The following is a 26,244-nucleotide window of genomic DNA, read 5'->3' as shown; positions in this document are numbered from 1 at the left end:
AAAGGTTCACATTGTTGATTTCATTTCTAGAATCCCTGGGGCTTTTATCTGTTTTGCTCCCTTAAAGAATATACCAAAAGAGTGAGTAATGGATCAATAACTAATATCCCCCTCCACTCCCTTTTCCCTTAAACAAAAATAATTTTCAAAATTCAGACTAAAATTACTTCTACTGATGGTGTATTTTCATTAATTGGTTGGATCAACAGTAATAGAAAGCTTTTTTCTTTTTCTTTTAAGAATTCTCTGCCACCAAGTTTTTTCAGCTGAAGAATATTCCTTTGTTACAATAGTCAGGCATTCACTTTATTCATTTCAAGTGCAAATTCATTGAGGTTCTCATCTTTGTCAAACTTTGTCTTTTTAAAAGCGAGTTCTTTTTCCTCGTCAGCGGCTCATGCAGAAGTGAAGATAATGATTTCATGGAGAATGCAGGGACAGTGTAGAAGTAGGTAATGGACAGGGGTAGGGAATTGTCAGAGGAGAAAGGAGGAGGGCTGTTGGAATGAAGTGGTCCAAAGAGACAGCGCTCTAAAGGGCTCAGGTCATAAAACCCAAATGCGCAAGTCTGGGAAGTTGTCAAAGAGCAGAGTCTACCATCAGGCAGCTTGGGAGCAAACTGCTCCCTGCAGTGAACATGCTGAGTTGTGGCGAGCACAAGGGTCTGCACGGACAGAATAATGAAGTGGATGGCGTTTCCCCTGTGAATGGAAATTTACTTTCACTGTGTTCCAGAACACTGGCTCCAGTTTGGTGTGTGTTGTGTTTTTATTTGTAGGGCCCTGCCTTGATGGTTCCTGGAAACCCTCCTGCGAGCCTGGGTTTTGGTGCAAGCTCCATGGCAGTATTACTTCCACTCCAGGGCACTATTCTGACACACCCCAGGTTTCATGTTCAGTGTCTCGGCATACTTTCCAGTGCTTCCAGTAATTGATTGTGCAAAACACAAGACCAAAAGCAGATGGGACATGTGTAGATAAGCTGTTTTGTTTTTCAGCCCTGTAATTTCCTAGGTATGATAGCACTTCAATTTTCTAACCATAAAAGCTGCTTCTATGCTCTTTGGAACACACACACACAAAATGCTGCCAGTAAGTAGGCTAAAAGAATATTACATGCGGTTTTCTGTTGCTTTGGGGTTTTTCTTCTTTCTTTTTTAAAGAAGTACCTTACTGCTAGAGAAGGAGATTCAAAAAAATTACTTTGAATGTATTTGTCAGAATTCAGATTCCTTGTGGAACAATTGTGTTAACACTGAAGAATACTTCAAAATGGCGTCTCATAGCTGAAACTAAAACCCTAGCCTTCTGCTAGGTGGTATTCCTGAGGTGCTCACTCTGGGAGGTCACAGGATCCAGTTACCAAAATTTTAGATGCTGGTTATGGTGTCTGCATCTCCTGCACATGGTGAGGTGGGGGGAGGGCAAGGCCGTTCTTGTTCTCTTGTTCTCTCTCTCATGGGTTGTGACTGATCAGCAGGAAGGCAAAGCTGCCACTAGACAAAGCTGAGCATGCTGGTGGGAGGTGGGAGCACGTTACAGGGGTGTCCCTTTGGGTGCACCCATCTCCTTGTCAGTTAAATTGGTCACATTATCTTTTCAGTCAGGTAGATATTACAGGTGTGGATTTATAAGGGGCTTGTTTTAAACCCAATCACGAAAGTAAAGTTTTGTTGTTTTCGTTGTTTGTACATTTATTAAAGTACACCTAATCTCAAACTGTTTGACCAGAGCTGTTTCCCTCCAGGAGCCTCAGGCTGTGCAATGAATGAATTCTTCTTTGTAGACATTCTCTTTCTGTTTTGACTACAACTCCATCATTTCTGGGTATCTGCAGTTGGAACTATATTTGAACCAGTACGAAATCACTGTCCAGGAATCTTCTTTCTTTCCCAAGGGGTTTGTCGCCATTCATCTAATCATTCAGGAGTGTAGAGACTCATCGGAAACGCATAGACTCTGGAGCCAGCCAGACCTCAGTTCAAAACCAGGTGGCTTTCACTTCTTAGGCTGAATGGTTTGAGGCAAGGCATTCAACTTTTTCTACTATTAATGCCCTCTTTATAAAAACAATATGATGATAATACCTACTCCACGGTAATGGCTTTAAGAATAAAGGTGCTGCTTTTGTCTTCCCTTCTCTTTAAAGCGCTGAAAGGAGGGAGACACCAATATGAGAACTCTATGAAGCCAGACAGGGCATGTGGCATCTCAGTCATACAGTAGAGAAGGAAATGACTTATCTTGCTTCTCTTCTCTGTTGTCCTCGCAGTAGCTAGGAGGGGAACCCAAGGGGCTGGCTAGACTAGGGTGAGGAACAACAGTGGGAAGCCAAGAGAACTCTGCGGCCGTTTCTCAACCCCTTCCTCATAAAGAGCCACAGGTAAACAAGATGTCCAGTGTGTCTGTCCCTATCTCTCAGGCCCTTCGTTGGCTGGGACTCCGCCTCTAGAGGAGGGTGAGCGCATCAGCAATGTGACGTGTCCCTTCTCTCCCTCCTCCTCAGGTCTGCCTGATGGCACTGTTTTTTTTTTTTTGTTTTTATCATTCATAAAACTACTGTTCCTTTTAAATGAACAAAATTGAGGCACATACATCCCCAGAATTCAACCAGTATTTATGGAGTTCTTTGCTTTTATCTTCTGTTCCGCCTACTAAGTGCATATAAATGGAGATCTAAAGTGTCTTCAGGAAAATCTGCAAGCCAGGAACTTAGTAACAGGCCTGACACCTGCCTCTGTGAGGAACTTCTGACGCCAGAGATATTCTTTGTAACTGAAGTCCATCTGTTGCACAGATTTTTTAATTCAGATATTCCTCCTTCTCAAGCCAAGCCGAGAGAGCAGCCAATTTTGTGGAAAGATCTCTTTAATAAGAAACGAATAAAACTATCAATGCTGAATAAAATAGACCACTGTGAAACTTGGGTTAAGTCCCACAGGGAAGAGTATGTGAGATTAACTGCATTATATAACAAGACTGCCTTTAATAGCTGGCATGCTTCTTTTTGTTGTTCCAAGGGAGAAGCAGCCAAGGCGGGGGGCCAAAGCACATGATATTATTTTAAAGTACTGCAGCCTCTGGAATTTTTCCTCTGAGAGATGTCCAGAATCAGAGTTTTACTTTGATTTATGGTTGCTTTAAATGTTTAACACTTTTTACATTTCAAAGCTACATCTTCTGCTGCCAGCAGCCTAGGGGTATGTTTCTGTTGCTTTAAAAGATCCTTTTCACGTGGGAAATTTTAAGATTGTACAAAAAGGAGGTTTTACACTACAGGGTGCTTGAGTGGTTTTAAGTGGATAAAAGGGATGAGGCTGTAAAGGCAGGGCCCCAGAGCCCTTTCTTCAGATGCTTGTGACGTCCCAGCGGAGAGTGGGTAGCTGGAGAGAAAAGAATTTTCTTTTTCTTTTCTTTTTCATTTTTATTTTATATCTCCTCAGGAAAACATAGCGCTATTGAGTGTCTATTACATCTTATGGAGAACTTCGATCTTAGGTCACAGCGTTAAGAGTTCCTGGTTTTGGTTCCATAAGCTCTCTTTGAAATGACCTATTGGAGAGGAAAGAATTTTCAAAGTGGCAGAACACTCACTCAGCAAACATCATTGACCAGACCCTTCTCGGACCTCAGAGAGCTCATCACTAGGTAGAGTAGACAGCAAGCAGTTAGCTGGAGCCATGTGAAGCTGCCATTTTTGAGATCAGAAATCGTAGAACATTGGCAGTTTTGTATGGCTCAGCGTAAAAATGAGATGAAAACTACACTATATTGCAAATATATTCCAGTGGGGCCAGCATGCAGTGCTATGGGGGAGTCTACGAAAGAGGACTTAACATAGTGGCATGGGGTTAGGGCACAAGAGGGGACAGCATAGCTGAGTATTATTTTTTGTTTTGTTCTGTTGGGTTTTTTTTAAACACCTTATTGAGGTATAATTGGGATGCAATAAATCACATGTATTCTTAGTGTACAGTTTGATGTTTTGACATGTGTATATACCCATGAAGCCATTACTGCAATCAAATATGAACATATCTATTACCCTTCAAAGTGTCTCCTCTTACCCCTTTGTAATTCCTTCTTGTCACCCCCATCCCCAGACAAACATTGATCTGCATCTGTCATTATACATTAATGTCATTCCCTGGAGTTTTATGGAAACAGAGTTATACAGTGCTCTTTTTTGTCTGGCTTTTTTCACTCTGCCTATTTATTTTTAGATTGATTCAGATTGAAGTGTCAATATTTCATTTCTTTTTATTGCAGAACAGTATTTTGTTACACAGAAACACCACAGCTTGTTTTTCCATCTACCTGTTGACGAACACCTGTGCCGTGGGCTGTCACAAATGAAGCTGCCGTGAACATTCATGTTCACGTCTTTGTGCAGCCTTTTCCCCTCTGTGGCTACACGTAGGGGTGGAATGGCTGGATTGCATGGTAGGTGTCATGTTTAACTTCTTAAGAGACGGCCAAATGGCTTTCCAAAGGGGTTGTCCCATTTTATTTTCTCACCAACACTGTTTGAGAGTTCCGGTTTCTCCACATCCTTGCTAATGTTGTATTGTATATCAGTCTTCTTAATTTTTTAGCTGTATAGTGGTATCTCTTTGTGGTTTTAATTTGCATTTAAATTTCTATTGACTAATGATGTTGGGCGTCCTTTCATGTTTTCATTTGCCATCTACGTATCTTCTCAACTGAAATGCCTGTTCATATCTTTGCCCATTTTTAAATTGTGCTGTTTGTTTTCTATTAAGCTTTGATAATTTTTGCACATAACTGCCTGTAAGTGCGTTACAGGATATATGATTTGCAAATAATTTCTTGTAGTCTGTAGTTTCTTTTCTCTTAACATTGTCTATCAAAGAGCAGAAGCTTTATATTTTGTTGACATCAGTTTATCAATTTGTTCTTTTGTGGATTATGCTTTTGGTGTTGTTTCTAAGGAAACTTTGCCTGGGGTTACAAATGTTTTCACCTTTGTTTTCTTTTACAAGTGTTGTAGTTTTAGGCATTTTATTTGGGACTGTGATCTATTTTGAGTTAATTTTTATATGTGGTATGAGGTGTGGATTGAAGTTCTCTCTTTTTTGCGTGTGCATATGGTTAGCCAGTTTTTTCACTCTCATTTCTTGGAAGAACTGTTCTTTCTCCACTGAATTGCCTATCCACCTTGGCTGAAAATTAGTTTTCTGTAGGTGTAGATCTATTTCCGGGTTTTATTTCTGTTCCATTGATCTGTTTGTCTGTCATTTCACTAATATCACACTACCTTTACTTCTTTAGATTTAGAATAAGTCTTGAAATTAGGTAGTGTAATTTCTCCAACTTTGTTCTTTTTCAACATTATTTTGGCTATTCTAGCTCCTTCACATCTCCTTATAAATCTTAAAATGAGCTTGTTAATTTCTACTTAAAATATGCTGGCATTTTGGTTGAGAGTGCTTTTATTTTATTTTATTTTTTTGAGAGTGATTTTCATTGAAAGTTTATGGGATTTCATGGGGATGTGTTCGTGGAAGGAAGGTATTCAAACATCACTTTTATATCTGAACAGCTGGAATTTTGAGACCAGTGCAGCATTTGAAAAATTTTCCACAGCCTTGCTTCCAAGTTTATTGAAAACCCACCTGTGCAAAATGGTGCTATTCAATGCCAAAGGACACAGGAAAAATAAAACATTCTAATGCTGGCCCTTATTTCTTATGATTCCACCTTTTTTTTTTCCCTTTCTATCTCATCCCAGAGAGAGAAAAGAATAAGGACAGTTCTCTCAGGCAGCCTTTTACCCTGGGAAAAGTTCGCAGATACTTGGGTCTCTGCTTTCTTGAGTAAGAGGAGTCCTTTCCTTCTTGTTCTCTTCCTTCCCTCAGATGGCTAGAGGCTCATTCACCAAGTCTTAGACTATTTTTCTAGACAAGATTTTCTCCTCTTGCTTGGCACAGACTCACAAATCAAACACCCGTAGGGCCCGAGAGGTCCTGTACATGGGAAAGCAGCCCAGCAATTGGGCTTTCATGTGCATTGTGAGAGAGTGGATGTTGGGGGTAACCAGCATGAGGATGACTGACAAGCAAAGCCACAAATCTGGAAATTTGTGAAACGTCCCAATTTTTAAATGCTGTCTCTGTAGTTTTTTGAACCACACAGGCCAAATGAAACACATCTGTGGGCCAAATTCGGTCCATTGGTATCAGTGTGCAGCCTCTGATGGAAGGGTTCTTTCATTTGCTTTCAGGGTCAGCTCTTTCATCAGCTCTCTGAGTGATTTATTTCAACAATTGCTTATTGAGATTCAGTGTGAGATGGGTTGGGGATGAGGGGTGGGGAAGCCTACTGTGCCCCTGTGCTCAAAGGGTTCCTGCTCCCGTGGGGTCTTAGGTATGGCGTAGAGAGTCATTCCAGTGCCACTCTCCATTCTCTCCTGAACCAGCTCCTTCCCTGTATCCTCACTGTCACTAATTTCAGGCTTTAGGGAAGGTCGTGTTGCTTATGCTTGGAGGAGTCCTGGAAGGCTTCTCTGAGGAGGTGACACGTGAATTAATTATTGACTATAGAGTAGTAATTAGCCTGCTGAATGTACGCTAGAACTGTGTTCATCAGACTCCTGGTTGCCACTTGTTAATGGAACATGAAGTCCATTTAGTGGTTGCTAATCAGGATTAAAATAAAATAGGATACCATATAGTAAAAGTATTTTTTGTTTTCGTAAACTTTTAGTTTCACATGCACACATATGTATATGCCTCTAATACATGTATATTTTTAAAAGAAATTTTTGGTTAAATAACATAGAAAGCCCTGGCCGGTGTGGCTCAGTTGGCTGGAGCGTTGTTCTGTAACCGAAGGGCTGCGGGTTTGATTCCCAGTCGGGGCACATACTTAGGTTGCAGGCTCCATCCCGGTCCCAGGTGCATATGAGAGGCAGCCAGCTGATGTTTTTCTCTCACATCAATATTTCTCTTTCTTCCTTTTTCTCTCTCTAAAAAAAAAATGGAAAAATGTCCTCAGGTGAGGATTTTAAAAAAAGCCTAGAAAAACAGTCTAGAAAATTTTTCATTTTTGAGAAAATTAACAAGGACATTAACAGAGTATTTATTACTGATGATTCTGTGTTACTTCTGAGATCCTTTCATAAATGTGCCTCCAGGTTGTTACCTTCAGCTGCCTACGTGCAACCACAAGTGGGCACTGACTACCTGCTAGGACAGGCCTCTGTAGATCCGTCTTCCGGCTCCACTGACAGTTAGTCATGAGAATGAACAAGTGGCTTTCATTCCTTTAATTTTATTCCCTTCATCAGTAGACTAATTGGTTTAGACAGATAGTTTTCAAGCCCTAAATTCCATGGAGGAACTTTAGACAAACTGCAAAAATTTACATAAAGAGCTAAATTCGCCTACTGCTGCATCATTAGCACTGAAAAGTTCCTGGCAACACAGTAGTTCTCAATTAATATTTGCTGAAATAATCCTCAGAGTGCCAGTGCATATTATGTGAAGTTAGGCATATATGAATTAGTTGATAAAATTTATTACCCAAGTCTCACATTAGGCACAAAATTTGAAATAATGCAAGTCCTAGAAAATTTAAATTTTGCCAAGAATTACAAAATTTTAAAGCCAAGTGGAATTCTCCACTGAGCTTAGCTCATGCTACAAGGCAGTGCTGCTGTAAGACCATCTGCATGCATTCCCAGCAGAAAATGCAACTGCTCCAAACATTTTTAAACTAAAGCGTTAAAAGATAATTCTTGGAGCTGTTTGTACCAGGCTCCAAGGTCCTGTGCTAGGTCCTTGCTGTGAACAAGACTGTCACAGTCCCTGCCTCACTAGAACTCAGAGCTGACTGTGTAGACGTGCTTGCGGGTTCACGTCTTTGGGGAGACCCGCGTTCAGACTGGGCCTGCCTCTCTGTCCACACAGTGTGCAATCAGGCCACTGGTCTGGAAGGGCTTTCTCTGACTAATGCGAATTCTCTGAGACTGTCATCGCCCTTTTTCTGTTTCCAAACATGTATTTAGGACAAAGATTTCACTCGGGGGTGTTTTTGTTTTTGTTTTTTGTTCTTTGGGGTTTTTTTCCCACCCCAAGTGTCATATTGCATTTGCAATCAATTAAAACATATGAACCTGTTTTCCTAACGTGCATTTAAGGCAAGTTCAAAATAGCATGTGTCCTCATGATTGATTTTTTAAGCTTGGTAGGATGTCACATTTATTCCAAAACAAATTAAATCTTGTTAATATCATTTCATCACTCTATCCACATTATTTTGATTCTTGATGACGTCAGTCACCGCATTTACTGTCCCTTCTAGTTGTGGGAAGGCAGTGAGTTAAAAAGCCTGCCTTTTGTCTCTCTCCTTAGGTTGCTGATAAGATGACTAAAAGTTTTATTTTTAAGATTATTTTTGTGCCATAGTTTTGAAAGATTTTGCTTGGCAAATTTACGTGATCTTCCTTTGTTACTTCTTTGGACTTATTGCCAAGCCATTCAGCCCAGCTGAACTCCATCAAGGGAATATACTTTTCCTGCCTGTAAGCACTCCTTCCTGATAGCCTCATTCTCAGCAGCTTTAGGAGTTACACAACTTTTCATATTTCTTTTTTTTTCATTTTAAGTATTTTTTATTGATTATGCTATTATAGTTTTCCCAATTTTTTCCCCTTTATCCCCCCTCTACCCTGCCCCCTCAACGCTCCCACATCCCTCCCCCCCCTTAGTTCATGTCCATGGGTTGTACATATAAGTTATTTCAGTCCTCTCAAATAACTTACACCATTTTCCTGTACCATTTGTTATCGCTCCCCATGTATTTTATGCCTACTAATTATGCTTCTTATTCCCTTTACCTTTCCCCCCCTATTCCTCCCTCCCCCTTCCCACCGAACTCCCTCTGTGTGATGTCCATTTCTCTGATTCTGTTCCTGTCTGGTTCTTTGCTTAGTTTTTGTTTTCATTTTGTTTTCTCTTCCTTTAAGTTCATTTGTTGATAGTTGTGAGTTTGTTGTCATTTTACTGTTCATATTTTTGATCTTCTTTTTCTTAGATAAGTCCCTTTAATGTTTCATATAATAATGGCTTGGTGATGGATGTACTCCTTTCAACGGACCTTATCTGGGAAGCACTTTATCTGCCCTTCCATTCTAAATGATAGCTTTGCTGGATAGAGTAATCTTGGATGTAAGTCCTTGCCTTTCATGACTTTCAATACTTGTTTCCAGCCCCTTCTTGCCTGCAAGGTTTGTTTTGAGAAATCAGCTGATAATCTGATGGGAACTCCTTTGTAGGTAACTGTCTCCTTTTCTCTTGCTGCTTTTAGGATTTCCTCTTTGTCTTTAATATTGGGTAACTTAATTGTGATGTGCCTTGGTGTGTTCCTCTTTGGGTCCAACTTCTTTGGGACTCTAGGGCTGACTGGATTTCCTGGAAGTCTATTTCCCTCGCCAGATTGGGGAAGTTCTCCTTCATTATTTGTTCAAATAAGTTTTCAATTTCTTGCTGCTGTTCTTCTCCTTCTGGCACCGCTATGATTCGGATATTGGAATGTTTTAGGTTGTCCCAGAGATTCCTCTGCCTCTCTTCATTTTTTTGGATTCTTGTTTCTTCATTCTGATTGGGTTGGATGTTTCTTTCTTCCTTCTGGTCCACACCGTTGATTTGAGTTCCAGTTTCTTTCCCATCACTGTTGGTTCCCTGTACATTTTCCTTTATTTTGCTTTTCCTAGCCTTCACTTTTTCCTCTATTTTGCGACCCTACTCAACCAATTCTGTGAGCATCCTGATTACCAGTGTTTTGAACTCTGTATCTGATAGATTGGCTATCTCTTCGTTGCTTAGTTGTATTTTTTCTGGAGCTTTAATCTGTTGTTTCATTTGGGTCATTTTTTTTTTGTCTCTGTATGCCTGTTACAATATAAGGGGTGGAGCCTTAAGTATTGGCCAGGGTGGGGCAACCCTCTTTGCTGCATTGTGGTGCTATTTGTGAGGGGGGGTTCCAAGAGGGAGCAATGCTAAGGGAACAATTGCTCAGCTCTGGGCCAACTTTCAATCACATCCGCTGCTACCCACAAGAAAATTGGGCCCTTCTGGTGCTGATTCCTGGCTAAGTGGGTTTGTGTGTGTTCTAGGACCCTGTGGGTCTCTCCAACAAACTCTCCTGTGAGGCTGGGAGTTTCTCCTGCCAGTGAAACCCCACAGATTTTTTTTTCGGTCAGTGGTTTTGAGGCTTTATTTCCCCATGCTAGAACCCTGAGTTGTGCCATCTGTCTTGCTCCCCAGTTGTCCCTCCCAGTTTATCTGCATGCAAATGTGGGACTGCCCAGTCTACCCCGGTTCTCAAGCTACCGCCTTGCCATGAGTCCTCTCATCCCCAGTTGCCCATCTCCTCCCTTCCTACTGGTCTGGATGAATGTTTCTTCTTTAACTCCTTCGTTGTCAGTCTCCCATTCAGTTCAATTTTCTGGCAATTCTGGGTATTGTTTGTTTTTTAATTTTTTGTTGTCCTTCATTTGGTTGTACAAGGAGGTGAAGTATATACCTACGCCTCCATCTTGGTCAAAAGTTCTCCCCTTAGAATCTTGAAGGAATTGCTTCGTTATATGTTGCATGTAAAATTCTTTTGAAAAATTTGACTGCCTTTCTTCTCCTTGTAGGCGACTTGCTTTCTCTGCTTGAAGAATTATTTTTTGAAACTGGAAATTCAATTATTTAGCCAGAATATGTCTTACAGCTGATAATTCTATATCAATTTTTCCTAAAACAGAGTGTGGTCTTTCAACTTAGAAATTCTGATGCTTATTCATTTTAGGAATATTTTCTTGTATTGGATCTTTGAATACTTTGGGCTGGATTTTTACTTCAGAGATGCCCATTATTAACTTTTTAATAGACTGTATTTCTTTCTTCTTTATATCTATCATTTTTCTACAATTGCTTTAAATTCTGCATTCTATCTCTGATTACCTTAAGCCTTTGAAAATAATTTTGTGTCATGTCTATTCCTTGGCATTTCTAATTTATTTATTAGTTTCATAATGCTGTTCTTTTGGTCCTAAATTTATCATTTTAGTATGACAAGCATTAATTGACTATCTCATTGTTAAGTTTTTGTTTTACTCTATTCATGTTTCTATTATGCTTTTTTATGTTTTTCTATGACAAAACACTTTTCCTTATTCTTTCAGGATTGTGGATTTTTTTGTCAGTTTTTTTCCTCATACTCATAAAGTTCCCTTTATAAATCAGTTATTACTAGTGGCTTAGAAATTAGTATGTTACTGAAGTGTCATGCCATTTCATTCCATCTTGCTCATGTTTGGGCAGCTGTGTTCAGCCTTTGGTGCTCTGATCCGTGGGGTTGATTTCTCCTGATGCCCTTCTGACCCTATTTGTGGCCCTGTGAGGACTGGGTATTTCCTATTCTGCCCGCTTTCTTCATCTTAAAGGACACCTGTCAGTGGAGGAGTCAGTGCAGAGGAGTGAGCTCAGCTGAGCTACTCATACGTGGGCCACATTGTGACAGCCGTGTCCTGTAGTGTCCTGAGCCCATGTGAAAGGTCTCGTCAGTTCTGCAGGGCATATCCTTCCTCATTGTTCACATTTCTGATCTCCCCAACCCTCCATGCAGCAATCACCACCCCAGCCTACTAACGTCAGAAGAGAAAAAGTCTTAAGAAATCCCACTTAATTCATTATTTCTCTCAAGATTTGGGGGTATTAGAGTGGAATTTTATTGAATATTGATACAGCTTCAGGGAAGCAGGAATTAGAGGGTGGTTCTACCATCTTTTTTGATTCACTTCTTATTATTACCTTCTGCTCATTTCTATCGTGTCAAGGAGATGGAGACTCTGGGATTAGGCCTCACTCTGCCCTGTTTACCCAGAAGCCATCTGGGGGTCTGTCTGGGTTTCTAACTCTTTTCAGGGTAAACATGGATATGGGAGGGAGGAGTTCATTGTTACCCAGTTCAGTATAGAAAGTGGGTAGTTTATGTATCCTTAACCTCGACAGTATTTGCTGTTGTGGAGTTGCCCCCTTTTTTATTTTCTATCCATTCCCAGATTATACAATATAATTTCTTTGGTTTTTAGGTGCTAAGTAAACTAAAAGTGGGAGCGTCTGGTAACACTGTGGCAACAGAGAACAGAGCTAAATGAGTATGTTCTAAATGTAATGGATTATTCCCTTTAATTTGTTCATTTATCCAGCAGTGTCTATATTTGTAGGGAGTGCCATCTATGAACGAGCACTATCCTTGGTGCCTGGGGTACATCATTGAATAAAACTGATGAATAAGATGGGCAAAGGTCCCCTGCCTGTGAGTGGCTTATATTCTCTCAGGGATGGGTTGATGTGTGGAGTGGGGACAGTCAGCAACAACAAACAGAACACACCCAAAAAATATAAAATATGTGAGAAGGTGATATGTGGATAAGGGGGAATCTCAGAGTGGAATGGGAGTTGCGATCGAGAGTAGGGTGGGTGGTCAGGGTGGGCTCCACTGAGAAGCCACCTTTAAAGGAGGCTTCCCGGAAGAACGTTCCAGGAAGAGGGACCAGCGAGTGCGAGGCCCTCAGGTTCCAGGCAAGCTGGCATATTCAAGCAGCGGGATGAATGACAAACTGATGGAGTTCAGTCAGGTTTGTGAGTATGTGAAAAAAAAAAGAATGGCCCAGCAACTTGAACTTTAAAAATTTTTAGACTGCTTTGAAAAAATTTACTCTGCCAATATTCATTTTACTGTTTTGTTTTGTTTCTTGCTATGAAAGGATAAGTTTCCATGAGTGATCTTTGAAAAGGAGAAAAAATAAGCAAAAAAAAAAATTACAAAAACACCTAGTCTTGTTGTTATCTTAGAATACATGTAGGAAAGAGTGAATGTAACAATAAAGAATAATTGTCGATTAATGAAATATCAAAAACTGTTCTCTATAAGATCTGTAGAAAATAAAATTACATTTGAAAATGATAGTATAACATGTTATATCCACATGAGACTTTGGAAGCAATCTGGCTTTACCTTTTACAAGTGAGAAAACAATCCAAAGAGGCTAAAGGCTTATCCCAAGTTACACATCTAGCTGGTGGCAGGTTCAAATTTGATAGCACCCAGGCCTGCTAATTCTTAGCCCAGAGCCATGTCCATCCTACCTCCTGTCTTTTAATTCAGTGAGAACTCAATTATTGCTAACATTTTTGTTGTTGACCTTCCATGGACTTGATAGTCAAATGAAGTTTTCCATTACAGTAAGTATGATTTACTTGTATTTTGCAACACAGCCTTGTTATTTGGAGTAGGCTGTCACTTCATCACCCTGAAAATTGGTTTTAGAAAGACCAAACAGTTTATTTCTTCACCAGTCTGTGAGGCCTAGATTGTTCTCTGTGATTATCTATCAGAACAAGGGGTTCTAGTTAGTTTTCGTTTCAAGGTGCTTTTCTTTCCCTTTCCAGGCAACCAGTCCCTGAGCCCAAGGGATTTCTCTGCCAGCCGTGCACTCGGCCCAAGGCTGACACGTGGGTCCTGGGAGGTGGCAGGTCAGATTAGTTTTCTCAGCATGGCGGCCACCACACCACCCATTCCCTTTCCTCCCCAAACTCACTATATGTCTGATGGATATTCTTTTATTGGTGTGTGTGTTTGTAAATGATGTCATTTCGAACAAGTATTTTAAAGTTTTCATTGCTATAGATTTCATTCTTTTTCTTACATTTTTGATTTAGGCAATCCTTTTCCTCAATCTGCCTGGTGTTCCCTATGCGTTCCTGCGTACTTCTCTGTCTGTGCCCAAGCGCTTAGGTTGTTTCCAGCTCCTTTCTTCCCAGTGTTACTTGATGTAAACAACCTTGTAATGACCCATCATGGATCTGTATTAGAATTTTTCTGGGATTCTAATATGGAATCGCAGCCATGAAGCTGCGCACCATGGCTGACTTTTACCAACACTGGGCCTAGGGGAAGGTAGCAGAAATCACAGGGAACCTCAAGATCTGCCTTCTTATGCCTCCTCCTGCTTGCTGCCTGATAGGCTTAGTCAACGAAAGAGCCTCTGGCCATACTCAAGTTGCATGAGATGTGTTCTCAGTGAGTCATCAGGCAGGGGTGAGTGATATGCATCAGACTGATACAGGTTCAAATTTGGTGCCAATGCAGAGTCTGAGGCCACTCAGCAAATATCCCAGGGTATACCAAATCTAGCTGCTATCCACTGGTTGTTCGCACACCTCTGCGGTGGCTTAGGGTCTCCAGGAATCATCTGGGTGAGGCCAGCAGTTTATCAGGCCCAAACAGGCCAAGATTTGTCCATAAGGGAGTTCTCTGCACTGCTCAGGCATGCAAGGGAAAATTTTTCCATGTTCTAGAGCCACACATCTCATTGTCTCCCAGATTCTGCCAGGAGCCTGATCTCAACGGGGCAGGGCCACCAGAGGGGGGTGCCAGTCAGGCTTGTAGAAAGTGCAGACAGTGGCCCTCACCCCAGATCTAACTCAGATCTAACCCAGATCTAACTCAGACACAACTCAGTCTGTCCTGGAATCTTCCTAGACCTCGGCAAGGTATAACCACCAGGAGTCAAGAGGGTTGGGGCCGTAGGAAATCTAGAAAGTGGAGCTAGTGGATCTCCTGTGAGGGGGAGGCACCAGTCAGGTTTATAAGAAAGTGGGGGTAATGTGCCCTGTCCCAAAGCTACACAGCACAGTCCCTGACATCCCCTGAGTCTGCCCAGACCTTTACATCCTGGCCCAAGCAGCTGACTTCTCAGCAGAGCGCAAGCTCCCCAGGGTGGGGTGACAGGAAGTCCAGAGGGTGGGGCTACTTCTTTTCTCCAGGCTGATGCAGCACTGAGGGGAGTGCTCCACCTGAGAAAGGTGGTGTCTTCAGGGCAGGAGAGTGATTCAGCACTGGGACCCTGGTGGCTGTCCCTTCAACTCTCTCCCCAGAGCCACAAACCCCAGTCTTTTCTCATGTGACTCTAGTCTGCTCTGCCCTCCCTCTGCTTGTGCCCTGGGTGAGTGACTGCGAAGGAGATTTTGCGCATTGGCCCTTTAAAAGGGTGCCCGTGTCTCTAGCAGACTTCTATCTCTCCCTGGATAGAATCACTGATTTTCACAGCCAGATGTTATGTGGGTGCCTCTTCCCAGCGCTGGTGCTCTGGGCTGGGAGCCTGATGTGGGGTTGAAACCCCACGCTCCTCAGAGGGAGAAGCTTACGGCTGAGATGTCCCTCCAGAGTCTCAGCCACCACCCCTGGGAGTGGGACCAGCCCTGTTTGTATCTCCACCCTTCCCACCACTCTCGATGTGGCTTCTTCTGTAATCTTGGTTATAAACTTCTGCTCAGCTAGTCTTCAGTTGCTTCTTCTGGTTGATTGCTCTACATTTTAGTTGTAATTCCAGTTCGATCTGAGGAGGAGGTGAGTGTAGCTTCCACCTTCTCTGCTGCCATCTTGGATCCTCTTTTTTTTTTCTTTCCTTATAGCATTGGTCAGGACTTCCCTCTACTACTATATTCAGCAATAATGGTGAGAGTAGGTATCCTTGTGTTGTTCCCATCCTTAAAGGGAATACATTTTAAAGTTCTCCATTAAATCAAATGCTTATTGTAGGCTTTTACGATGTTTGCCAAGTTAAAGTTCTCCATAATTCTAATTATTAAAGAATCTTAATACATCATAAATGCTGTCAAATTTTATCAAAAAAATTACTTCTATTAAGATAATAATGACTTGTCTTTAGACTACTGATCTTAAATAAATTGATTTTTTATGATATTGAAATTATTGTAATCTTGGGATAAATTGTACTAGTTTATGATCTATTATTTTAAATAGGTTCTTTTTACTCTATTAGTTAGTATTTAGGATTTTTCACATCAAAAATCATAACCAAAATGAGCCTGTGATTTTTCTTTTCTTTTTGTATTCTTTTTATCATGTTTGGAATAAAAAGTACAGCAGCTTAATAAAATGGATTATATAACTTTGGGTTTTTTTTTTCTATTTGGGGGGAAACATATAAAATTGGAACTTCAATGTCTCATGGATATTTGGTAGGGCTCACCTGTAAAACAATCTGGGCCTAGAGCTCTTTAGCAAGGGAGGGATTTTGATTGCCATCTCAATGTATTTAATACTTTGGTCTATTCAAGTATTCTATTATTTTCCTGCATCAATTTTGACATCTTATATATTCCCAGTAATGTATCACTTCAACTAGATTTTAAAAATTTATTAGTATACTTGTGAATGCTTATAGATTATTGCTTAGCAAATTTTCACTCCGTGAGAAAATTTAATTCTCTGTCCTATTATTCTTGGATTTGGTCACATGTCTTGCTTTGGTCAATGCAACAGTAGTAGTAGACTTGACCTGAGCAGAAGCCTTAAATATTCTCAGGCAGAGGTTAGCCTTTTACATCTAAAAAGTGGCTGCACTAGAAGGGGAAATCTCTTAGCTCAACTGCTTTTTGTTTGTTTGCTTGGTCCAGCAAACCGGAAGCATATGACACGTCCAGCAGTGACAGTGGCTCACCATGGCAGTGGGCTGGGAGGCTGGCGTATGACCAGGCTCTCCAAAAGGAATGTGTATAGCTTTCCAAAGTGCTGCCCCATGTCCAACTGAATCACTCTTATAAAGAATTCATATATGCTTACAGTATCTCCAGTTACATCACTGAATAACTGAAGTTAAAAAGGAGATTATCGTTAAGAACCTTTCTGTATTTCTAGATCCCTGACTGCCAATTTATCTGACTTTCCTCACAGCTGTTTACATGTCTGATATGCCTATCTTTTACTGCATGGTCTTCAGCCTTTGAACTGTGCTCTTGAACCCTGTGTAGTTCCTCTTCTCAGGTCCCCATTAAGTTAGTAACATATGATTGGATACCGGGTAAAAGGGGGAGGTCAACAGGATGCTGGGTCAGTGGACTCTTCTTCACTCAGAGAAGCCACACCCAGACAAAATGCACCCAGGGAGTACTACCTGCACAGATTTAAAAACTCGACTTGGAGGAACTTTTTGTTTTAAAAATATGATCAGTTACTGAAAAAGTATATGTTGTGGCCCTGGCTAGGTAACTCAGTTGGTTGGAGCATTGTCTGTACACCAAAAGGTTGCAGGTTTGATCCTGGGGCAGGGCACATGCCTAGGTTGCTGGTTCAATCCCTGGTTAGGGTGCATATGGGAAGCAACCGATTGATGTTTCTCTCTCACATCTGTTTCTCTCTCTTTTCCTCTCTAAAGCAATCAATAGACATGTCCTTGGGTGAGGATTAAAAAATATATGTATATATTTAAACACTATGCATTGGGTTGTGTTTTGTGCTCAGTAAGGAGCTAAAGGTTGAAGAAGAAGAGTGCAGAAGTAAAAGTCTCTGTCCATGAGGAGCTCGGGGGATAGAAATGTTAAGAAACAGAAAAGTTGAGTGGTCTTTTAGACCTGGCTCTAAATGCAGTAGGAATTGAAAAGGAGGCTTTAAGGTTTGAGGCCAGAGCAGCTATTGATAGGTGTAAGTGAGAGAGGAAGTTGGAGAAGGAGAAGGGACCACTATGCTGCTTTCATTCATGTAATGACCACAAAGACAGGGGTGTGTAGGAGTGAAGGAGTAAGTGACGAGATGGGGGATATGGGAGTAGAGTGTCCATCTGTTCAAATGGATCCTTGGCTTCACTGTGGTAGGTGGATTTGTCAGTGAATGTTGACCCTTTTGAAGCAGGTAAGTTTTAATTTCACTGAACATGTGATTACAGCATTGCATGAAACATTTAGGCTCTATATAAGGGAGAACAGTTTGTCAGTATTAAAGGATTTAACTCCTTGCTTAGAATCTAAAAACTAGATTGGACAGTCTTATGTCACAGCATCTGGTGGTTCTTAACCAGGGGTAGTACTGCCTCACCCCAGAGTATGTGGACACGTGTTCTCAGGCTGCACTGAGGGATGTGACTAGCACATAGTAGGTGCAGGTTAGCAATGCTAAAGACCCTGCTATGCACAGGGGACAGTCCTGCACAATGGAGTGTCCTGCCCGGAATGCCAATGGTGACATTGTTGAGAAACACTGGACTTCCCAAACTTCAATCATTTGGGTTCTACTTGTACAATTCTTGCCATATCTTTGTACCACTGTACCAGTAATTTAATCCTTTTTAAAAATTTACTTTTTATTTTAAATTTTACTTTTCTTTTTGTTTACTTTTCATCATTGTATATTTGCTTTTTATTTACTTTTTATATATTTATCTTAATCCTTGCAATCATGAGTTTGAAATGCCATTTCTACTTTCCTAATTGTGTTAAAATAGATACATGACTGTTCTGATACAGAATGTTCACCCATGTACCCCCTGACGTCATCTTGCACACCACTAGTGGTACGCATATCAAGCTTTGAGAAACAGTGGCCAGGTGGTCACAGTGGACTAATTTAAAGCTTGACCAGATACTATGTAGTATATTTGGGAGCTGACACTAAAGCCTTAGGACTTTCATTTTCAAGTAGCCTTGCATTCAGAAGAATTCATGAGCTTGAAGGGCCTCATGAGGATACTTTTCCAGATAGAGGTCAGACAGCACAAACAGCTGTCACTGTCTCTTTATGTGCACAAGTTCTCCTTGGAGGACCTGATTTGCTCTTGGCTGGGTATGTTTATGTGCCAGTTATCTTTGCCCCAGACTGTGTCCACAGACTACTAGCCATCTCCCAGTTATGTGGAAGTATTTACAAGGTTTATGTGCCCCTGAAAGTGCAGAAGAATGAGGGCACTGTCCTCACTTCCAGTTAATTGGCCCAACACATATGTTGCATTAATAGTTGGCCAGGAGTCAGAAAGATGATGGACTGTAGCCAAATCACGGATGCTCCCTCCCCACCACCCAATAAGCTGAACCCATAAGCCTGTAAAACAAAAACATTCACCAGCAGCTACCAACCAAACAAAAAAGCCAGTCACAGCTTTAGTCCATGTACTTTGAAAAGTGAGAGGCAACGAAGGAAACAATAATGATCCCTCAGGAGCAATACTGGGAGCAGAAGGCAAGGGGACAAAATCCCAAGCATTCCTGCTAATACCGATCAGTTTGGAAAGAATCTGGCCGTAGAGGTGAGCCGACAGCCTCCGTAAATGTCAGGAATCAGCCTCAGCTGAGGCAGGGAGGCAACCCAGAGCAGGCTATCTCTTCGTGTCTGTGCTGAGTTCCAGGACAGAGACCCCAGGAGCGAGTGCACCCTGGCTAGGCAGAGCAGGATCTGGTACAAGATATTTAATTAGCTTCCAAAAGAGAGAGTTCAATATAGGACCCCCAGCAAAGGCATGCCTAGTGGGTCCTAGCTCTCCTCTAGGCAGAACAATGCACAAAAAGCAACAGCTAATATCAGATTGTAGCTCAGGGGAGAAAGACAGCTGGTCCCTTATAAGGTGAGCAGAGTGTCAAGGATGTATCAACTTAGCATAAGAGAGCAAATAGAAATGTTGGGTGCAGACACTCACATTAGTACGCACAAGATAAAGCTACGTGTCGTGACAACTGTGAAAATGCTACAGCAGAGGAATGAGAGAAAGGAATATGGCTTGCAAAAAATAGACATAACCAACCTGGTCTGAGAAAAAACCCAATTCAAGAAAAGTCAACCTCACAAGTATCACATGCTATTGAAGGAGCTCAGTATCAATTCCATAGAAATAAAAACTCAATGTAGCTATGATAAAACAATGAGATTCTTTTTAAATTTTTATTTTTAATTGTGGTAAAATATACATAGCATAAAATGTGCCATCTTTTCCATTTTTAAATGTCCACTTCATGAGTGTTAAGTACTTTTACACTGTACTTTTTAAAACAGTGCCCCATGTCATTCTCTCCCAGTCCCTGGCAACCATCATTCTTTCTGTCTCAGTGAGTTTGACTATCTCATATGAATGGAATCAGAGAGTATTTGTCCTTTTGTGAGTGGCTTATTTCACTTAGTGTAGTTCCCTTGAGGCGCATACGTGTTGTAGCATGGGTCAGAATTTCTTCCTTTTTATGGCTGCACAATATTCTGATGTGTCATATAGCATTATTATACTATCCATTCATCCTGTGATAGACATTTGAGTTGTGTTCACTTTTTGGCTATTGTGAACAATGCTACTATGAAAATGGCTATATCAATACAAATAGTTCTTTGAGTCATTGCTTTCAGTTCAGTGCTGGAGCTCAGAGCTAGTAAATCCTTCTGTGGGGTGAATGCCTGGGACTCTAGAAGCCCTCCTTCTCCTTCAGCTGCAATCCCTGCTGGCTTTCACAGCCAGGAGTTATGGGGACTTCTCCCAGCACTGGAACCCTGGGCTATGGAGCCTGGTGTGGGGCTGGAATCCCCTTATCCCTTATGGGGAGATCCCCACAGCCAAGATATTGCTCATGTTTGTTAACCACCACACTGTGTTTGTGGGACCAGCTTGTGCATCTCCAGCTCTCCTAGAGTCAACATGGCTTCTTTGTAATAATATCCTTAGTTACAGTTCAGCTGGTTTTTGGCTGGCTGACAAGAATGGTTGTCCTGTAATTTAGTTGTAATTTTGATGGGTCATGGGAGCAAGCACAGCATTACCAACTCCACCATCTTGACTGGAAGTCTATTTTCTGTTTTTGATAGTAGTCGTCCTAATGGGTGTGAGGTGAAATGGGAGTTTTAAGAGATCGATTAAAGATCCAAGAAAATAAATTGAGAACAAAATCACAAAACAAGATTTGAACCAGGAATAAAAAACAGAACAGACATTGTGGAAAATCAAATGAGTGTCATGGGGAAAGGCAGGAGTTCATCGCAGAGTTAAAGCAGTAAGAGGGAAAAAGATCGCTGTGGAGGATAGGCAAAGTCACGCAGCATATGAGGCAGAAAAAGAGTGCAAAGATATAACACAAGAAGGTAAATCTTTGGTCACAAGGCCATGCCACATGCCTGGAAAGGCAGAGAGAAGATGGCCAAGCTGTACCCTGGTCTAAAGCTTCAGCGCTGTAAACTCCAGACAGAAAAAGCAGGTTATATGAAATGAGGATAGCAGGTTGGTAGCAGAATTCTCCACACCAACATTCTTTACCATGAAATACGAGCAAGGTATACAAACTTATAAGAGGAATAAAATTGTTCAAATAATGTAACATTATATTCATAATTTAAAAGTATAACATTAAAATAACATAATATGAAAATTTCAAATAATATTAAGTTATTATTTAGCAGTGAAAACAATGAGCAGTCTTGATTTGAAAGAACTCAAGGGATACAGTAGCCGTGAGCATTTATTTAGGAAAACCACCCTGTGATGAAATTGACCCAAAGACTGAAGTCAAAATAACAGGCTCAGAAGTAGAAATTCCGCAGCTTAAAAAACTGTAACAACAAAAAGAACAACAAGAAACAAGGGTGATCATTCAAACCATCATAATGTAGTTTTAACACTTAACAGCCCGGGAGAGGGTGTTATTGTTACAGAAGCATTAAATGCTTAGCACCTGGCAAAATGAAAATGATGTAAGCAAAAAAAAAAAAAAAAAATCAAGAGGTGTAAGGAAAGGTAGAGGATACATAAAGTGTTCATTGTAGAGCATTAATGTTAAAATATGCAATTTATCTCTTAAATCTTAAAAAAAATTGCATTGATTCTCGTGTGCATGTTTTAACTATTTTCACTGCAGGTCAGAAAGTCATTTAGTTTCTCTTCTTTTTCTTCAAACAAAATTAAATAACTTAGGAAAAAGCTGTATACTATTCTCCTAACAGCATACGTGCATAAAGACATGTCCAAAGTTACGTCAACCCGCTGTAAATACAGTGGTGGGATACCGGATGATTCATTTTCTTCTTTGTACTTTTTTGTGGTGCTTGAATTTTTAGTGAGCCCATATTTTTTATAAAAGCCATAAAATTATTACTGTTAATATAAAATATTGGTCAGCAGTATCATCATTATTCTAATTGCTTCTTAGTCATTTTTTTTAAAAAATTACAATCTTGATAAACACCAGAAAGTATCTTTGGCAATAACTTTACAACTGAAGCCCAGGGTAATGGCAGCTGCCAAAGCACGTGAGTGGAAAACATTAGCTATTCTGATAGGATACCTTTTGTCTTATGGCATTCATAAATCAAAACAGTGAGCTGCTGAGTGTGAAGTGGGACTGACCCGTGACTCTGGTGAAAGAAAGTGTGGCAGTATAATGTGCCCCTGTACGGGCGTCTGAACCGGGAATAGGAAGGCCTCACTTCTAGCCCTGGCCTAACTAACCAGTACCCGGCACCATAATGTAGATATTTGGAGTCCCGGATATCTGCACTTCGCTACAGTGAACTTCTTTCACTTTCTTGAATGCGCCACGTTCTTTCTCCTGCCGCGGGGCTTTTGTACATGCAGTTCTTTCTGGGCATACACTCCTTTCCTTCCCTCTCTCTGGGCTCCTTCCTATGTTCAGGGCGTAGCTGTAACCTCCTTCCTCTGGAGGGCCTTCTGTGTAACCATGGGCACTTCTTATTCATTGCCTGTGCTGTGGTCAGACTACCTCAGCGCCCTGGCCCCCAAGAGACTGGAATGCAGGTAGGACTGCAAGGTCAGGTTCTCTTTGCCCATCCTCAGCACGTGCTTTCTCTTCCTCCTTCGGGCTCTGCTGGGTGGTAACTCTCCTCCTGTGGCCTGTGCTGGAGCAGAGAACTTGGCTCTTCTCTCTACCTGCTACCTCATGGCCACTAAGTTTGTTTTCTTCTTAGTGGGCCTCTGGGCTCCTGCTTCCTTTAGAAACTGTACCTTTTGTTTGCGATGTTCAAGTTTATCAGGAGAGCGTAGCAGTTCTCTGTGGTCTGTTACCCTTCCGTACCAGCCAGTCCTGCAGGAGACTGTCACCCCTGTGCCCACTGGCCAGAGCTGGAGGGAACTGGGGCCGGTGCAGCCTTCTCTCGTTCCCCGCCACCCCCGGCTTGGCCTCTGTGGTGAAAGAGTTGGAAGTGAAAACAGCATGTTACAATGCAGTATGTACAATGTAATCCTAAATGTTTATTTTAGATATAGAGGACTGAAAGGAAATACATCAAATTATCATCAGTTGGCTTCTTTGATAGGACTTTTAGTTATTTTTGTTTTCTTATTTTCCAATTTTCTACATGTAGTAAATGCTGAATTTTCGTAGATGCCAATGGTACTTCTTAAGCGCCTGTCTATGGCTTGGTACTGAGCAGCCTCGAGCGGACTAGGAAGAGTTGGCCCCTGACATTTGGAGGTGTATGTCATTCTCCCAGCGTTTTTCATTTTTGCCTCCTTCTGATGTGTTTGCTTGTTCTTCTCACCTCGGTGTCTCTCTCCTCCCCAGATGACCGGACTGCTGGAATCCCCCCACACATCCTCAACAGCTCCCCATCAGACCGGCAGATTAACCAGCTGGCCCAGAGGCTGGGCCCCGAGTGGGAGTCCATGGTGCTGTCCCTGGGACTGTCCCAGAATGACATCTACCGCTGCAAGGCCAACCACCCCCACAACGTGCACTCGCAGGTGGTGGAGGCCTTCGTCCGCTGGAGGCAGCGCTATGGGAAGCAGGCCACCTTCCAGAGCTTGCAAAGGGGCCTCCAGGCCGTGGAGGTGGACCCCTCAGTGCTCCAGCACATGCTGGAATGACGGGGTCTCCATCTGCCCTCTGGGGAGTGCGTCCCCAAGTCACATGTGCCCAGGGCAGGTAGTTTTTTGTTGGGGGTGTATGTGTTTTCTTTTCAATGATCCATAGATGAAAGGGGAAAATAGGGTTTGTACTTCACATCACCTGAAGGGCCAGATGACTCAGATCTCCCTTGTTGGCTTTACAATTCATTGTTTTCAATTGCTCAAAGATTGCATTGTTTTAATTGTTCAGGTTTTAATTGTGTGGTTGCTTTTTAATAGACGGGGGGAGCATAGTGGCTCAGAAACTATACTGTTATCACATTACATGCAAGTGTCTTCTACATGAAACATCCACTTTTATGTTGCCTGGGAATGGAAATATGGACTTTGCTACTGATGATGATGATGATAATAAAAAGTAAATTATTATATATAATGTGGTGCTTTTGTGAGAAAATGTCATTTTTCCCCCCCTCATTCTTGAATTGCATGGGATTAAGGGTGTAAATTTACAGTAGTCATTTCTTTGGAACAGAACTGATAGTAACAAGAAAATGGTTACTTTCTTTAGTCAAGATAAATAGATCAGGAGGGGTGTCTGTGTTGAATTTAAGACATTGAAGCTCCCTGCAAAGACCAGTTCAGGTACCAGCACCTATACCTGAGCCCTTCATCTTTAAAAGATTGCTTAAGAAAATCCTGTACCATTTATTTAAGGGATTTAGCCCGGGGACAAAAGGGGGTGTGGTCTTTCCATTGAAGCCCTAATGACTGAAGTGTTATGCCTTAAAGAGTATGATTTAGGCTTCTGTCCTTTTATTAATGACATAGTAATGACACATTTGTCAAATGCTTTACTGTTTTTAAGGCTTTTCATAAATGGGATCTCATTTCGACCTCACAAAAACCCTATGAAGTAGTTGGGCAAGAGAGGTGAGCCTCTGTCTACAGGGAGATTAGTGATTTGCTGGGTGAACGAGCTAGAATGGGGTTCGGGAACACTGCCCCTGCGTGCCCTTTCTGGCTGCTCCTCCTCCTCCTCCTCCTTGTCCTCTCTCACATGCTCACTGAAGAAGCTCGGGTCCTGCTTGCTTCCTGCTAGCAGCATTACCTTGGATAAGTTACTTCACTAAGCCTCTCAGTTTCCTCATTTGTAAAATGAGAAAATGATTGTCCCCACCCCCAAGATTTCGGGGATGATGAAGGGAAAAGTGTCTGCTAAGGGCTCATCCAGTGCCCGCCTGGTCCATAATTGCCTCTCGGGAAATAGGAGCTGTTATCCCGCCGCTGTGCTACGCCTGGATGCAGGTCACAGACAAAGCTGCGTGCGTAGGAAGTGCTATTACCGTGCTTCCTGCTACGCTTTAAAGTGTGATGTGATTGTATTAACCCCGTAATGGGTCCAATCAAGAGAGGGACGGGTGAGCATCCCCAGTTTGTGATCTGACCTTCCAAATAATCGAAGAATCTATTTCTTTGTGGGACGATGCCCAACCAACTGAGCCACACCAGTCAGGGCGAAGAATCTTTTTCTTAATCCTAACCTAACTCAGGTCAGGGTTTTCCGAAGGGAAACATAAGTGTACTTTTTATCTCTCTGCATTCTGAAGTCAAGTGCATCCAGGAGTAGAGTTGAACATAGAGTGGGTGCTCAAAAAGGTGACAGTGGTGTGCTGATAACATCCTTTTGAGTGTCTGATAACCACATGCCCTTTCTAAAGAAGATCAGTTATTTCACAGTTCAATAAGCATTTCAGAAGTATGGTCCCCTGGCCTCCTCGGCTCTAACTGTCCATTCGATAGCCCAGCCATTAATTCATTATCTTGGAAAATTCTCATATTTTTGGCCCCTCACTGTGTCCAGTGATACACTGTACTTCTACAGCACCTTCACTAAACTGCTTGTCCTGTTGAACCTTGGACTTGTGTGTTGCTTTTTGTCCCCCTGGGTTTACTAATGGAGGGTTGCTGTGGCTTTTGCTCTCACCACGTTTATGGATGAGTGAGTAGAGCTGGGCTCTGCTGCATCGGCTAGATGGCATTTTAGAAGTGAGTCAGATGATTAGCTAGGTCATCCTCCTGCCACTTGTAAGGAATATGTCATGTGCAGAGACACTTCTGCGCTCTGTCAGCAGTGAAGGACGAGTCATGACAAGGTTGCCCGTGGTGAGCTGCCGGGGCCATGAAAGAGCTCTGACTTGCCGCCCTTATGAACGGAGTGTCTCCAAGGTCGCACGGCAGCTGTACCTGTGTGGGCCTGCTCATATTCTTGCAGGAGATTTGCAGAATGGAAGGACAGAGCATCCAGATCACTGCCTCATTTCTGCCTCTGGTCTCGAAGAGTGATGCGCCATGACATCAGCCTAGCTCCCAGGCGGGGAGTCCATGCGTTTCTGCACGGAAGAGCACTCCACAGTCTCAGAGATTGCGTACTCCCAGTGCGTGACTTCGGTGATGTGGCTGAGCGTTTGCAGGCACTCACAAAAAAAGATTAAAGAAAAAGTCTTGCTCCAATTGGTTTGGGGGGGGGGGGTGTTTGTACACATTCGTGTGCATGTCTGTGCACATGTATGTGTACCCCAAACTTTTAAAAACTATAACTTT

At 41.9% G+C, this 26,244-nt stretch overlaps 1 protein-coding gene and 1 non-coding gene across 7 annotated transcripts in view; one reads left to right on the top strand and one right to left on the bottom strand.

Annotated features, from left to right (window-relative positions):
• The window catches only part of LOC112313517 (death domain-containing protein CRADD), a 247,445-nt gene extending 223,369 nt beyond the window's left edge, over nt 1–24,076 (top strand). For all 6 annotated transcript variants that reach the window (XM_024570119.3, XM_045202028.2, XM_024570200.3 and 3 more), the window contains one exon: nt 23,357–24,076. In XM_024570119.3, the coding sequence (XP_024425887.1) occupies nt 23,357–23,658 (302 nt within the window). In that variant the 3' untranslated portion in view covers nt 23,659–24,076. The remainder of the gene's footprint in view (nt 1–23,356) is intronic.
• LOC112317021 (small nucleolar RNA SNORA25) lies at nt 3,427–3,553 on the bottom strand. Its single transcript, XR_002976076.1, has one exon. It is a non-coding gene; the product is annotated as a small nucleolar RNA SNORA25 (small nucleolar RNA).
• Nucleotides 24,077–26,244: the final 2,168 nt, after the last annotated feature.

This window comes from Desmodus rotundus, chromosome 3 (assembly GCF_022682495.2).
Source record: "Desmodus rotundus isolate HL8 chromosome 3, HLdesRot8A.1, whole genome shotgun sequence".
In the NCBI taxonomy this organism is placed as follows: domain Eukaryota; kingdom Metazoa; phylum Chordata; class Mammalia; order Chiroptera; family Phyllostomidae; genus Desmodus; species Desmodus rotundus.
This window is presented reverse-complemented; position numbering and strand designations above follow the sequence as displayed.